This window comes from Cydia fagiglandana, chromosome 25, assembly GCF_963556715.1.
Source record: "Cydia fagiglandana chromosome 25, ilCydFagi1.1, whole genome shotgun sequence".
Classification (NCBI taxonomy): domain Eukaryota; kingdom Metazoa; phylum Arthropoda; class Insecta; order Lepidoptera; family Tortricidae; genus Cydia; species Cydia fagiglandana.
Genome location: NC_085956.1, coordinates 520,284 through 537,089, shown reverse-complemented (window position 1 = coordinate 537,089; position 16,806 = coordinate 520,284). Strand labels below are relative to the sequence as shown.

Here is a 16,806-nt window from a genome sequence, read left to right as displayed (position 1 = left end):
CAATTAGAGTAAGACCAAGAAAAGTCTGCAACGATTTCGATATAGGGTACCTCAAACGGAAAAAAACGGAACCCTTATAGGATCACTCGTGTTTCTGTCTGTTTGTCTGTCCGTCTGTCACAGCCTATTTTCTCGGAAACTACTGGACCAATTAAGTTGAAATTTGGTAGATACACATAATGTAAATTATTGACCCAAAGACGGACATGTAACGTACAACGTACCTAAACAAATGAATTTTAAACATGGGAACTACTTTTTTAAACTATATGGTGTTATATGTGAAATGAAAGAGCTCATTTTGAGAATTTCGAATATATATTTTTTATAATTTTAAAATATATAGGTTAGTAGTTATTTAAGAAAATAGCCAAAAAATGACCATGCCCCCCCCCCCTTTTATCTCCGAAACTACATACTGAGTCAAGAATTTTGAAAAAATATACAAAATAGTTCTTCACCTATACATGTCAGGAAATTAAACCTATTAGCTGCCTATTAGACATGTATAATAATAAAACCTATGAGTCCGACTCGCACTTGGCCGGTTTTATACGTCATAATCATAATTTCATAAAGGTGTGACGTTTAAAATAACACTTGCACTGCGTGTGCTATCAAAATCGTTGCAGACCTATACGTATACCTACATAGAAAACATCTATGAAACAAATATTTGTAATAAACACACAAATATATGCCCTAGTACCAAAATTCAAACCCGGGACCTCCTGCTTCTTAGGCAGAATAAGCAATGGCAGAGCAGGGAAGGGATTTGTTCGAAGTGAACTATCTGTAGTAGTGCTAGTCTGTGCCCTGTCTCGTGCAATACGGCCGTGATATATCGCGTCGCAGCTGCATTTTGCGAGGGACGATATTAATTCCACATTCCGACAACATGCAGTCTACATCGCATTCCACGGAATCTTCGAAGCAACAACTTAGGGTCAGTAATAGGGTAGATATTCCAAACTTTTGTCATACTAGCTTCCAACGACAAATATAATAAAATATAAAGACGAAGCTCCTTATATACAATTTCCCGCCACTATTTAAAGTTGTGATTGGTCACTAAAAGTTTTAAATGATTATTTCCGCATAGAAGTCGTTCAACTTTTAACCCGCTTTAGGATTAAATAAAAAAATTTTTACGTGTGAAAAGCTTTACTTACTTCAAAGTTAAAGGTAGTAATTTAATTACTTCCCATTTAATAATATTCGTATTTATTGAGCGTTCAGAATTTATGTTTTTTAAGCTCGCCCCGGTATTTTTGGAACTTTTTTTTTTCTTTTTTTTTTTTTTTGACGGATTGGGAATGCGTTTACGCACGGTGTGTGGGACTCGCCGCTCCTTTCCCCTCTCCATTTTTGGTACCTACAATGGGATTAACGAATAATAAACATGGCAGAGGAAGAAAATTCCAAAATAAAAATAAGTGTCGAATATCGTCTTAAATCCACAATTAGTGCCAATCACGAAGTTTTCTAATTGCGCCGTTCCCGGAATCCGTGTCATTATTCTGAGGCATTAAACAGCCCCCTGGTTGGGAACACTCGCTCGCTCGGGCTTCGCTTGATAGAGTGCGGCTCATGTGGGCTTATGGGCTTTTTATCAAAATAGGGTGGAGATGGACTTTTTTTTGTTAATTTTTTTTTTTACCTTTTATAAAAATGAGTAACCTTTTTTTTGTTAAATAATAAGTGTAAATAACTTTCGATGCATTCAGCATTTGGATTATTTTCATATTATTCATATTTCATATAGAATAGAATAGAATAGAATAGAATAGATTTATTCGTAAGCACAAACAATCGGAACAGTACATAGTATAAAAGAAAACACAAAATAAGATTAAAGTGCCACGAAATGGCCCCATCTCAGCATGTTGCTGGTGGCTTCCAGCGCTGATCTTCCGATGAGACCATCAAGTTAGAAGAATCACGGAAGGTAACAAACAAGAAGAAAAAAGACAGAAATAACATACAGTCAACAGTTAATTAAATAAGAAAAAAAAAAGTTACACAGCAAGAAGATACAACATAATGACTATTTACAATTAAGATTAATTAATACATAAAACAAGCATCGTGCTCTAAATCGCTGTATCGATCCGGGCCGACCATATCTTGGCTGAGCATTACAGCTGTATATACTACTAGCGCCAACGGTGGCTACACTAACTAAAAAGCAATGTCAGACCAAACCAATATCGAGCGTTCATTAAATCTACGAATATTATTTATTCATAAAACATAATAATTTACATGTCAAATAAGGTACATAAACAATTTATTCACTAGATCTTAGGTAGGTAAGTATTTAATTGTAAGGGTTTTTTTTATAATTTTAGTTTTTCTTTTTCGTTATTTTTCTCCATTTTGGACATGATAGGTATTTGTAATATGGTAATAATGTAAATAAATGAGAATTATTTGACTTTTCAACAGCAAGAAAATTAATATGAGCTACCTGAAGCGTTTAAACTGAGCATTTGTTAACATTTGAAACTAAAATAATGTTAACTTAACTAAAACAGTTCTCGAGGACTTACAAATCTCACAAATCACAAATCTCACAATATGTAGGTACTTCAATTCAATTCAAAATATACTTTATTCATGTAGGCCTAGCAACAAGCTCTTATCCGTGGCACCATGGTGCTATTCCCAGAATATTCCTTGTGTGATAAAGGATATCGAGTTTTGACACAGTGGCAATAAATAGCATGAGTATTATCTTCAAAATATTATCTTTATAGTTCGTTTTTTTTAGCATTAGAAAGAACTTGGAAGAAGGTTAGCGATCTTGACATCTCTTTTAATGGAAAAACGCGTTTTAAAAATTAATAACTACTACTTATGAAAGCAGAAGAATATAAATGATCGTATTCGATTCATAATTGTTACATATTTGCAGTAACTTATCTTTAAAATGTGTTTTTCAATTAAAAGACACATCAAGATTGTTTACCTTATTTCTAATGCAGAAAAAAACGAACTATAGCTGGTGAATACATAAACGCAAATGTTTGTTAAAATTTTCAACAATAAGTCAAAGTAAAAACTGTTGTCATTATGGACCACCCTAAATATTAATTCTTTTACTGTCTTAGTAAGACACTACTTATAACATTTTTCCGTTATGATGCCTAATGTTTTTAAATAAGTAAGTCCATCTCCACACCATGGAGCCGGATGAGCCCGCAAATGAGGCCCGGGTAAACCCGGTCATTACATCTTGCCCGGCTCTCCCCTCCTACAATTGATAAACGATACTGGCTGGATTTGATAGACAAGGGTTTTTCTTTTGGAAAGATAAATTAAATGTTAGAAATTTGGGGCTTGAGTATATTTTTTTTAAAGTTATCAATGTGATGTATTATTTTTTTTGGATTTTCAGATGGAGCGTTTTGAAGTAAATGTATTGTCTATTTATTTAGTACACTTTACAGCATAGATGGCTTTTTAAGTTTATTTGTAATGGATTGGATTTTGTGGACGCAGTTCTATATTTTATACGAACAGAACTAACTTTTATAACTTTTTATAGGTCAAATCGATAAATATTTCAACCATTAACTTAACTACGGCATTTATGCACATTTATCCAAAGATTTCAAAAGTAGGCCCGTTCATATAACTCCGAGCGAATTTTCGCACCAAACGAAATGACACAAGCGCCATTTGCGCACCTTTCAAGGGGCCCACTGATTAACAGTCCCCCGGACGGTATCGGCCTGTCTGTTGTTTGAAACTGTCAAAATTTTGTTCTAACTTACAGGTCGATACCGTCCAGCGGACTGTTAATCAGTGGGCCCCTTCAGGCCCACTTCGAAGTGTCCGTAAGGCCTGTCTTTACGAAGTAATATATAAGTCAATGTAGGTATTTATCCCAACAGAATAGTTATATCTATTACCAACCCCCAAAGATTAAAAAAAAAACTTTTAAGTAGGTACCCGACCTAAACAGAGCACCATTCAGTAAAAAAAACTCCTCCGACCAACAAGAAGCGCACACATTTAAAATATTTTATAAAATGTATGGCTACGAGAGTAATCTTCGGCAATGATTACTTAAGGGGCTCCCCTACGCCAATGACCTTCGATCTGAATCCCTTACTTATCTAATGTTTTTTGTAGCTTATCATATTAACAGCAACGGCTTTAAGCAATATTGTATCCCATATTTTCTTTAAAGTTCATTGTCTTCGAGATATTTGACATCAAAGTTGAACAATTTTAGGCTAAATAACTGATTTTCTGGCCATAACTTTTGTGTTAATTAGTTTTAAATTAAAACCTTGGACACGATTTTCGAGACTTCAAAGACGAACCCAAATATGTAGATTTCGTACATGTAAGATCCTTCACTGCAAACTAGATACGAAAAAAGTCTTTTTTTAGACAATGTTTAAAAAATTCATAAAAAAATAAGTATTCATTGTTTTCAAAATCCGGTGGACAAAACCGGAGATAAAAGATTGAAGAACCGATAACCGTTTGTCTTATAATTCTATCTGTAGTGCAAAAAAAGGAGATATGATTCAAAACTTGTCAAAAATCGACGAAAACCTCGGGTAGCCCCTTAATTTACCCCATAAACATTACAGCGAGGGGCGTAACATTACTTCCTTGTGCAAACAGCAACACTTAAGAGCCAACAGGAGTGGTAATTTTTCCATACAAACGTATTCGACTGTTTCCTGTGTCGGACCGTTTTGCTTTTTTGATATTTTTGTTTTTTAAGGCGCTAGAGCCCTTCAAAAATGGGCAAAATGGCCTCATTGACTATGCCGCAATGAGAGGTATTCAAAACTGATACCAATTAGCCAAAATAGCAAAACGGTCCGACACAGATAATTTCATAATCATTTAGATTTCCAAATTTGGTTACGTTTGGGGAAATTTTGAAGGAGGAAACAGTCGAGTACGAAACCTCGATTTTTAAGATTTTTACGCAGGATTTTTCGCCTTGTCCTTATCGCACGAGTTCAACTAGTTAGGAGCCGCTTCCGTTAGCGAGACGGGTATATTTACCTAAAATATTTAAAACTCAGCTCCTGTTTCGTATAACGACTGTCCATCGGCGGACCTTATTACAAAAGGCATAAGGTCCACCGATGGACAGTTAAGAGTGTGGGTGATGGTACCCATTTTAATTGATTTATATTTAAAGTTTTATTAATTTCAACTTCACCGTTCCTGTCAAGGATAAGCCTAGTAATTGCCCAAGCTTAGTTCACAACATTTGTGCAGTTTTTTAGAATAGGGCCCATCGCAGCTGGCCCATCAGACATTGTTAGGGCCACTTGCACCATCCCACTAACCCGGGGTTAACCGGTTAAACTGTTAACCTTGTGTCAAATTGTACTGGTAACCATGGTAACTCCGGGTTAGGGAATGGTGCCCTTAGAAGCGTATTTAATACAAATACATTTATTTAGTATTAGTACTTAATACTAATTGAAGGTTCACTGTGAATGCGTTATATTTTAGTCGTCTTTAACTTTATCATAGGAGAATCAATCCCTTATTAGTCACATAAAAAAAAATCGAAAGCTTAAGTAGTGGTCGAGATATTTAGCGGAGGGACGGACAGAGTTGCACCATAAGGGATCCTTGTGTGCCTTTTTGGTACGGAACCCTAAAAAAGCATCAATAGGCCATTCAGAAACGCAAATCATGATACCAATTTAATATCAATATGTCTTTCAGTGCACTCTAGACGGACTAAAAATATAATATATCTAACTTTTATGACATACTAAACAAAATGTTCACAGTAAAAATACCAATTTCAAATCTATCCGTATTTTCCGCGTGCGCCCCTGTTAATGAATGCCTTGCCCGGGTTCGAACCCGCGAGTGGGGTTCCGTGTACCCTAATTGATAAGTTTTTTAGGGCCGGATTAGGGGTCCGAAGTTTGGTGATTAATTGAAGAATTAAGCGTTTAAAATTAATGGGATCCTGTTTATGAGTGAAGTGGGAAATTAATTTTAAAGTGATATTAACTACATTTTGGTAGCGACCTTGGTTGAGCTTGGGTTTTGGGTTCGAATCCCCAAAGAGCGTTTTGTATACGGCACGGATGTTTTTTTTTTGACTAAGCCCCACGGTAAAATCAAGACGGCTTGTATTGTGGGTACAGTCACCTCAATAATACACAACACAACGAATGCCGCAAAAATATCTGACACGATCTTATTTGTAGCGCAATAAGAGCGCATCACATATTTTTGCGGCCTTTGTTGTGTAACATATTATAGAGGTGACTGTACTCAGACAACGATATATATAATATAATATATAAATATAGGGTGGGCAAATAAGAAGTATACAGTTTTTTGTAAATTTTTACTACATATATTAAGTTCAAAAAATATGAAGTATTTTTTTCATATTTTATTCAGGGTTGGCAAATATATACGGAACAAAATATCTGACAAATGTCCACCTCTAACAGCAGGCAAATTTGAACCCTTTTCATCGCAATTTTCATAATATTTTCGCACATTTTCGGCGTTGTTAAACAAACCATCCGATATACGGTTACTTAAAACAAATTTTGTTTTAACTGTTTAAATTTCATCAGCTTGTTAGCATAGACACGTCATTTTAAATATCCTCACAGAAATACTCGTAAGTCAGGAGCCGCAAAATTTGGGGAATTTGGGTGCCAATCACTGACGCTGTTTCTCGAAATTAATTAAGCAAACGTGTTTTAAACAACACAAATATTTGAGTAAAATTTGCTTGCTGCTAGAGATAGACCTTTTGCAGAAAATATGTAAGGAAGATTCCTTGCATATTTGCCAACCCTGAATAATATATTTAAGAAAAAATATTTACTTACTTTTGCACTACCAACAATACATATAGTTAAAATTTAAAAACAATAAATGCCCTTATTAGGATTTGAACCCGGGACCATCGGCTTCATAGGCAGGGTCACTAACCACTAGGCTAGGCCAGACCGGTCGTCGATATTTAACCCTAACCAGCATGTCAAACGTCTACGCAACCCAAAACCTATCTGACGTCCCCTCCCGATAGCGACGCGCGCGCACGTTTCCGTTTCCTGCCGTCGTTTACCACCATCTAGCGGCGGAAATAGATAACACGCCTCTCGAGTTACCACAGATAACGAAAATGAGTTGCCACGAGGGAGAAACATGGTGGGTAAAAACTGAGCAGAATTCGTTTTGAAGCCCATTTGTGATCTGATTTTTGGAGTTTTTTTGTTCTAACAAAACTACGAAGAATGTAGGTTAGTTATGTAAATATTCGAATTACTTTTAGAACTTTTTGACTTTCGTTTTTAGAATTACGTCAAACTTCTATGAAATTATGACGTATAAATATCACTTGCACTGCGTATGATATCAAAATCATTGCAGACTTTTCTTGATGTAAATCTAATCGATTCTACTTTTCGTGAGTTTCAAATGTTGCAATTTTTGTAAAATTACTGTCCTGGTAATATAAAGCTTTTTAGGGTGATGTCCGAACTTTTGCCAGGAGCAGGCGTGGCCCACTCCGCGATTTCGTCACTTTGCAACAGGTAGCTACAAGTACAACCATTCCACACCAATTTTGGTGGCTAGCCATAAGCCTCGCGTGACGCTGTCGCCACCTAGCGGCCATATCTGTCCTGATCGTGACAGACGCGCTTTGTCAGAGAGTGAGTCTTCTGTATATAGTACTATTATTTATTATGTAGGTACCAGGAGCCCAACACCCCTCTCTAGTCTATGAGTAGTAATATATTCGGGGCTCACCGCGCATAGACACAGATTGTTTTTTTACGAGCTCTGTTTGTCCCCAGCATTAGGGATCAGTGGCTTACGTCTGTTGGCATTACTCACTCCAAATGGGTTCCGTGGGTTTATGATGTGGGTTTAGGTTAAGTAATAAGGGCCCGATTCGAATTTTGAAATAGACATCTATTAGACATCTTTTAGACATCACCAAGATACGATAACGATATGTTTAAGATCTAACCTGTCAAATTTGACATTTGCTCGATTCTGGAGATACTCTAGAACCATTTTCACAGGATATGACTTTGAGTTCCAATTCACATCTAATAGATATCTTACTCTATCTAACGTAAAAGTGACATTGGTTGCCCGAATTGCGCTGCAAAAGAGAACTAGTTGATATCTAAACTATAACGTATCTAGAATGGATCTAGTACGTATCGTCTCTTGTGAATATCTTGAGGTTCGAATACGGCAGTAAGTCTTGGTATGATTTGGGTAGAGATATATCAACTAACCGACTTCGAAAAACAAATGTCATTCGATTTTAAGTATTTCGAGTTAAAATCAAGAAAAGTCTGCAACGATTTTGATAGCACACGCAGTGCAAGTGTTATTTATACGTCATAATTTCATAGAAGTTTGACGTTTAGAATAACACTTGCCCTGCTTGTGCTATCAAAATCGTTGCAGACTTTTCTTGGTCTAACTCTAACCGACTTCGAAAAAGAAATGTCATTAGATTTTAAGCATTTAGTACCTTAGACAAAAGAATACTAAGATGTATAAAGTTGTGAAGTATTGTAGCAAAAATATATAGCAGCTTCGGCTATTTAGGGTTGTCACAATTCAAGTCATTATCTTATCTGTGGTCGTGCACGCAAAAGGAAGTGAAGTGGTGCCAACCCTAATAATTGCTCGGAGCAATGATGTGCTGAGCCGAACGGTGCCGAGTTCGACCGAAGTCTGGAGTGTCTCCGCACTGATGGGTACTCACAGTCATAGTAGAGGTTGCCCACGGAGGAGGTCAGCCTAGGGGTCCCTTGTCCGGAAAGTGCCGCCATTCTCTCGCCCTGCGCAAAGAGAAACATATTTTTAAACGAGTTAGCATCATTATACAATATTCATCATACATGTCATGGAGTCTTTTCAAAAAGTACCTATTTACATTTGTTACGGAGGCCTACTGTTTAAAATGTGCAATTATTCGTTATATTTAAACGGGTCTTCACAGTTACAATAGTTGCCTTCAATCTAAATTTAACGATCTATTTAAAATACAATAATTAACCTTAAAAACCCTTAAAAGTAAATTGTTATAGTTGGGCTTAAATAATGAAATAAGTCGATTTGATTTCATGTTTAAGAATTACGGTAAGGTACTTTTAAGTCGCGAAAATAGACCTTAATTCGTTGCAATAGAGTAAGTTGTTGTGTGTGTAGCGATGCTACATGGTTTCCTATACCAAACATGTACTTTCTCATACAATGTGACCTGTACAACATTAGTGTCGCATTTTGGACAGAATAACATACACCAGAGTATGACACTTATGTAAAGCTGTAATGTACCTTCTCAGCTGTAGGTTGATTAACATATCTTGCCTCCTGGCTAACTGGCTTCGAGGAGACAAGTCCAAAGAGCATGCCACTCGAACGGAACTTGTCACCCAGATTGTGCAGAGATTGCTGGACCAAACCTGGCTTCATGCATATCAAAACGATCCTCGTGGTCTACTCTAACTGCCCAAGTAGGTCACATCCTAATTTAATTTGTATTTTAGAATCATTTATGAAATTATATAAAAACATAAAAAAGACTTTCGTTGGGTAGTCGTAAGTTTGACAGCCCGGTGACAGCTAAGAATATAGGCGTTTTGTTCAGGCATAAGCAAGGATATATTCCAAAGGAAACAAAGTAGAAACGTACGATAAAAATATAATTATTAGTAATTATTATTAACCACTTAAAATATTACAAGTATTAATGAGTATTGATATTTTTCGAGAACCATTTGATTTAGAAAAGATTTAAGTTGGTTTGACGTTTAATGTGTTGATGTGAATCGAAACGCAACGTGTCCGGTAGGGGAAGATTTCGAACTGTCACTGTGACTTACACTTGGACTTGGAATGGGAATACGCTAGCATGTGGATGGTTTCTAATTAAAGATTAAGAGGAATTGCCTCGTCTCCTTCCGCCGCCTGGTCCGGCTGGTGGGAGACCGATTTGTAAAGTGCGTATATCGCTGTGCGTGAATTGTGCGCGTGATTTACTTAGTGCGTCCCGTGTCGCCGATGGACATGAGCACGGTTGGTGATCGTGTTCCCTGGCGCGCTGTTGCGCGTCCCCGATTTTGCTGAGCGTCATGTTGACGCTGCTTCTACGCCGTAGGACGCGGCCTCGACTTGCAGGCCGTGTGTCGGATGGCTATGCTGCCGTCCGACGACTCCAAGGTGTCTTCGTGCGGGTCCTTCCCGTAAAACTCCGAGCGCCGCGGGTTGTGCTCGCCTTAGCTTGTCACAGCTGGGGCTCGATGAACACCCGCCGCTGATCTACGTCGATCTGTCTGCTACGCTAAGTTCCAGGATGAAAGCTACACCCGGTATCAGTGAGTGCACTAGACTTTCGTTTTAGGTTTTGGCCAAAACTCCGCGTTTCGCCCGTCTCGCGATCGTAGATTAAGGTTTACTATAGTGTCACCCCATAACCGCCGACAGTTTAGAGAAACCGATTGTATTTTGAGCAGCGCCCGCCCTAAAGCGGAGTGCATTGTGAGTAGTTAGCGAAGTGTATTAAATTGCATGTCATATATTTGGTTTTATCTTTTCAACATCCTACCAAGTTCCCATTAACCAGGTTAGAATAACAAGAGGACCCTTGTACTCCAATAGTCCAATGTTTTACTGCGGATCTTATCCGAGGCATTATTTCCATTAATTATTTAAACATTTAAAACATTATTATTTTTTATTCACTACAACACACTTTAAAATCTAATTATTTTTTATACACTACAATGTCACCATACTTTAAATTATTATTTTTTTATTCACTACAATGGCGCCCGAAGAAAGCTTAAATTCAATATATAGCCTGGTTACTGTGAGCTTGGGAGAGTGATAACATAAATTTATAAAATTTTTGTCATTTAAAAAAACTTAATATTTAAAAAATTGAGTGAAATTGTTTGTTTTAAAAATACAATATTAATTAATTTGTAAGTTTACTTGTGACAGGGTAGCAAATTCATCAATTATTACAATTATTATTAGGCTACACTATGACTAGTTAGCATAGCGCTCAGCCACATATTATTTTTTTCACCATGCTCCATTTGAGAGGTAGGTAATTTATTTTAACACTTCCTGTATAAAGTGAAGTGTTACCAATTTATTATACTTTATTACATACCCTGACACAAGCAAACCATTTTTTTTCTACCGACATGCCGGACGGGGAAGGAGAGGAATTTTATGAAGTAGGAGGGGGGGGATACCTTATCTACTCACCCCTACCCATGCCTAATGCCTCATTGTTTAATACGCGACCATGGGGTGCCGCGTTAGACAACCACCCGCCCGACCCACCCATGTCAAAAGTATTAAAATATTTATTCATTTCTATTTCTCAAACCAACTCAAACTTTTCATTCCGGTGACTTAGTATGATAGACGAGACACTCTAAATTTCTTTGTTTTTGACTTATTCGATTCTAAATAGAACTATTTTATAGAACTTAAATGTTCATATTATTTGTTTTTTGTTTTTTTGAAATGTGAGGAAATTGGTCTTAGAATCAACCTCAATTTCGGCTATCTTAGCATAGCATTTTTTAAAGTTCTGCTGAAACATGCACCATTTGTATTCGCTAAAGGTAGGGACATGTTGTTGAACGGCATGCTGCATTCCATTTGGAGTAGTATTCCTGATTCGTCACATAACCTCCGAATTTCCGACTGCTAGAGCAAACCGCTTTGTAGTTAAGGTAATCTGGAAAAAATCAGTTACCATTTAATTTTAAAGCATTGGTTCGGTGACATTATGCTCAATATTATATTTTACAAGGTGTATTTTCAAGTTAGTAACTTATTTTTTTTATTTGGGTGAACTCAGGTAACAACCCATTTTTTTGAGTACGCGTACCTCCTTGACTAATTTGGTCAAGATTTTTTTTGAAGCGTTTCTAGGGAAACCAAATTTTTTTGTGACTACACACCCTAAGGGTCCAGGGTGATGTAATTATATTGGATATAATTCACTGACTTAGACATGAAAAAGAAAACTAAGTTTTTTTTTTCACTTAGTGTAAGCCCACTGGCTACACATTGGGATTTGACTTGAGTGTGAGCTACAAGTTAGCCTCCACTATTATTGATATTATTTGTAGATATAAATTAGCAACTAGTTACCACATTACATTAAGGTACTAGTAATTTAACTTTGTAGTCATAGGCATGCACATAGTAGGGCATGCCATATTAAAACTTAATTCTTAGTATTCCATTATGTATATGATTACTTGTAATATACTAAATAGTAAGAATTTATAAATATAGTTGAAAATACTTAATATTTAAATTGGATTTAAATACTTTAGTGAACCTTAGAATAGGGAGTTAGCTTATTATTATTTATGTTGAATAGTGGCTAGACCAGTCAGTTAAGTTTTTTTATTTTTTGTTTTTAGTTTGTCAGTTAAGTTTTAATGGCAATTTATTTTTCTCCGGTTACCCCGGCTGCCTCGGTTAACCGGTGCTTAACCTCTTTGCCGAGAGAGGGGATATTGTAGCGATGCTACATGGTTTCCTATACCAAACATGTACTTTCTCATACAATGTGACCTGTACAACATTAGTGTCGCATTTTGGACAGAATAACATACACCAGAGTATGACACTTATGTAAAGCTGTAATGTACCTTCTCAGCTGTAGGTTGATTAACATATCTTGCCTCCTGGCTAACTGGCTTCGAGGAGACAAGTCCAAAGAGCATGCCACTCGAACGGAACTTGTCACCCAGATTGTGCAGAGATTGCTGGACCAAACCTGGCTTCATGCATATCAAAACGATCCTCGTGGTCTACTCTAACTGCCCAAGTAGGTCACATCCTAATTTAATTTGTATTTTAGAATCATTTATGAAATTATATAAAAACATAAAAAAGACTTTCGTTGGGTAGTCGTAAGTTTGACAGCCCGGTGACAGCTAAGAATATAGGCGTTTTGTTCAGGCATAAGCAAGGATATATTCCAAAGGAAACAAAGTAGAAACGTACGATAAAAATATAATTATTAGTAATTATTATTAACCACTTAAAATATTACAAGTATTAATGAGTATTGATATTTTTCGAGAACCATTTGATTTAGAAAAGATTTAAGTTGGTTTGACGTTTAATGTGTTGATGTGAATCGAAACGCAACGTGTCCGGTAGGGGAAGATTTCGAACTGTCACTGTGACTTACACTTGGACTTGGAATGGGAATACGCTAGCATGTGGATGGTTTCTAATTAAAGATTAAGAGGAATTGCCTCGTCTCCTTCCGCCGCCTGGTCCGGCTGGTGGGAGACCGATTTGTAAAGTGCGTATATCGCTGTGCGTGAATTGTGCGCGTGATTTACTTAGTGCGTCCCGTGTCGCCGATGGACATGAGCACGGTTGGTGATCGTGTTCCCTGGCGCGCTGTTGCGCGTCCCCGATTTTGCTGAGCGTCATGTTGACGCTGCTTCTACGCCGTAGGACGCGGCCTCGACTTGCAGGCCGTGTGTCGGATGGCTATGCTGCCGTCCGACGACTCCAAGGTGTCTTCGTGCGGGTCCTTCCCGTAAAACTCCGAGCGCCGCGGGTTGTGCTCGCCTTAGCTTGTCACAGCTGGGGCTCGATGAACACCCGCCGCTGATCTACGTCGATCTGTCTGCTACGCTAAGTTCCAGGATGAAAGCTACACCCGGTATCAGTGAGTGCACTAGACTTTCGTTTTAGGTTTTGGCCAAAACTCCGCGTTTCGCCCGTCTCGCGATCGTAGATTAAGGTTTACTATAGTGTCACCCCATAACCGCCGACAGTTTAGAGAAACCGATTGTATTTTGAGCAGCGCCCGCCCTAAAGCGGAGTGCATTGTGAGTAGTTAGCGAAGTGTATTAAATTGCATGTCATATATTTGGTTTTATCTTTTCAACATCCTACCAAGTTCCCATTAACCAGGTTAGAATAACAAGAGGACCCTTGTACTCCAATAGTCCAATGTTTTACTGCGGATCTTATCCGAGGCATTATTTCCATTAATTATTTAAACATTTAAAACATTATTATTTTTTATTCACTACAACACACTTTAAAATCTAATTATTTTTTATACACTACAATGTCACCATACTTTAAATTATTATTTTTTATACACGACATGTGGAAGATATAAGGAAATATGTGACGATGCTACGCCGCTAGCTACGGCGGCCGTAGACTCGTAGCTCTTGCTACGAGAATTTTTTACACGGTTTGATTTGTAAGATATGTAATATTTACAATGATAATATGTAGTTTATTGTTTGGTAATTAATTTTAATTCAACACAAACATTAAACGTATTAAACATAAAGTTATTGCCAATTTTTTTATTATAGCACAATGAATTAAACAAAATTGTAAACTACATTACTATCTAAAATGAAAACTAAAAATAAAAACTAAAATAATCTAAATTAAAATAAATCTAAAAAAGGCCCCCATGGCATTGTGCCAAAAATGCTGGCAGCATTCCCTCGCTAAATCGCAATACTGATGCGCTGTGAGAGAAAGTTTCCAGCTCTCTGGACACATCAACCAGCTTAAAATATTGTCTGTTATATCTCAAATTCAATGTTTATTTAGTGATTCGAAATGTTCATGCAGAAATTAAAATAAACTCAATCGATTTCAATCATTAATATGAAATGCATTATGTACCATCGCGCCGCAATTGTTGCACCATTTAGGGTCCTTGATAAATATTTACGCTAATAGAATTTCCAATTTAGCAAGAACTCTAAATGGCATAGCAATCTCGTGTGGTGACTGTACCTTTAGGGGTTGTGCACAAATCACGCTAGATGTTTTCGGCTACTTTTTGACCCCCCCTACCCCTTGGTGATATTTGGTGAGGTTTTTGGCTACCCCCCTCCCCCTACATAACCTCACGTGTATTTTTTTGATTTTTTTTCATTCCACCTAATTTTAAGATAATTAGTATTGAAGATAGAAAATCTTGTTTATTTTTCTATTTTCGTTAAATAGACTCGCTATTTTGAAGTGCAGAGTGAAGATTTATATTTAACGAAACCGAGAAAAAGTATGTACTTTATGTGGGAGGGTTTTTTTTCTGTTTTGTTCACTGTAGAAAAATACACGTGAGGTTTCCTTATACCCCCCTCCCCCAACGTGATCTATCGTGATTTGTTTGTGACCCCCCTTCGAACCTCGCGCGATTAGTGCACAAGCCCTTATCTAAAACACATACCTACCTCACTACTATACTACTATCCATAAAAACTAGACAAGCAAATAATCGTGCAGTGAAACATTAAAATGTCAAAAGTCATGCGAAGCGTAAAATCAAAATGGCGGCCAAACAAGATGGCGGATAAAAGATGGACGAACCAGTTGGATATGCTCAGCTATTGACTTGCAGTAGGAAAAAAAGCCGTCCAGAGAGATTTTTGACATTTTATCTATTCTGGAAAAAGAAAAACGTATGTTAATGATGCATTTTACGGCTTTAAGTTAAATAAAGAGTATTTCAAAGTAAATTTAATTTAATTAAGCGGAATAAAATTTTATTCCTTTTATTGATTTAAATTTAATTCATATGCAAAATACTAATAGCTTAGGACATTCATCCTTTAATGAAAAGTAGGAAAAAAGTTAAATTTAAGTACTATTTAATAATAAGTAACGTTGTACATGTATTTGAAGTATGAGAGTTAGACTAATAGCTATATATATAGCACAGACAGTCTGCGCATGCCCCAAAAAATCCATACTTAAAGGTCAAACGACCTTCGGGATTCTATATAGGTATATGGTCTTTAAAATGACATTTCGCTATACAATGATGAAAAACTAGAAAAAAATCGATATAGCTACAATGATAAAATCTAACAGGAAATATTACTCTAAAACATACGAACCTTACTCGAAGTGTCGAAAATCTATTTACTTTAAATTTAATCTAGTTTAATTTAAATTTAATTTACGAGTTTAAACCGAGCACTATTTGTACGAGATATTTTTAGTGGAGAAACAGATGACTATATGACAAACGGGATCGTTCATATAATTGTAAATATACAACGTATTTTCGCGCAATTTCGACTTTTTATATATGTTTTTCATAAATGTTTAATTTTTTTATTTCCTTTCAGAAACACAGCTTTTTTGGAAGCTGGTGAGGTTTCCAGACTTGGGAACGGCTGGCGAGAGACTGGGGGTAGGTCAAAGGCTTCCAGGGGTTGTGGCTGGCGCCTGCGCGTAGTGGCGGGGATGGGGGAGGGCCAGATACAGGTCACCCCCTAGTTCGCGGATCGATATGGAAGGGGGGTATGTATGAATATGACGGGCGTTTGATAGTTTTCTATATGTTTTCTGGCATTATGTGTTGTAATATACCTTATCTACTAGAAGTATTTATTGTTGAGATATATAAAAGAATACGTTTCTACAAGTTTCTACAAGACAAGATGTGATAAAATATTGTAAATATAGGCTATATACACACATTATTGATATATTGAAGAAATCATTTTCAATCGGAATAGAAATACATTTGTTTTATGAATTTAAATCGGCAGCTTTCTAACAAAATGTTCGAGGTCACCGGGGACCGTAGGGCTGGCTCTTTCCTCGCCCAACGGATTGGTATAGCCATCCAAAGGGGGAACGCAGCCAGCCTTACGGGAACCCTTTCACAGGGATCGAACCTGGGTGATCTAGTTTAATACATACCTACATATTGGGCTAGGTCACCCATGTTGTTTAATTTATTTTTTAGGTATTAGTTTTAGT

The 16,806-nt window shown here is 36.9% G+C and overlaps 1 protein-coding gene across 1 annotated transcript in view; it reads right to left on the bottom strand.

The window, feature by feature from the left end:
* Window positions 1–16,234, bottom strand: part of LOC134677142 (glutamate decarboxylase) — an 87,860-nt gene extending 71,626 nt beyond the window's left edge. The window contains exons 1-3 of the mRNA XM_063535601.1: window positions 15,933–16,234; window positions 15,403–15,478; window positions 8,759–8,834 (exon numbers count right to left, since the gene is read on the bottom strand). Of these exons, the coding sequence (XP_063391671.1) occupies window positions 8,759–8,834; window positions 15,403–15,468 (142 nt within the window). The 5' untranslated portion in view covers window positions 15,469–15,478; window positions 15,933–16,234. The remainder of the gene's footprint in view (window positions 1–8,758; window positions 8,835–15,402; window positions 15,479–15,932) is intronic.
* Window positions 16,235–16,806: the final 572 nt, after the last annotated feature.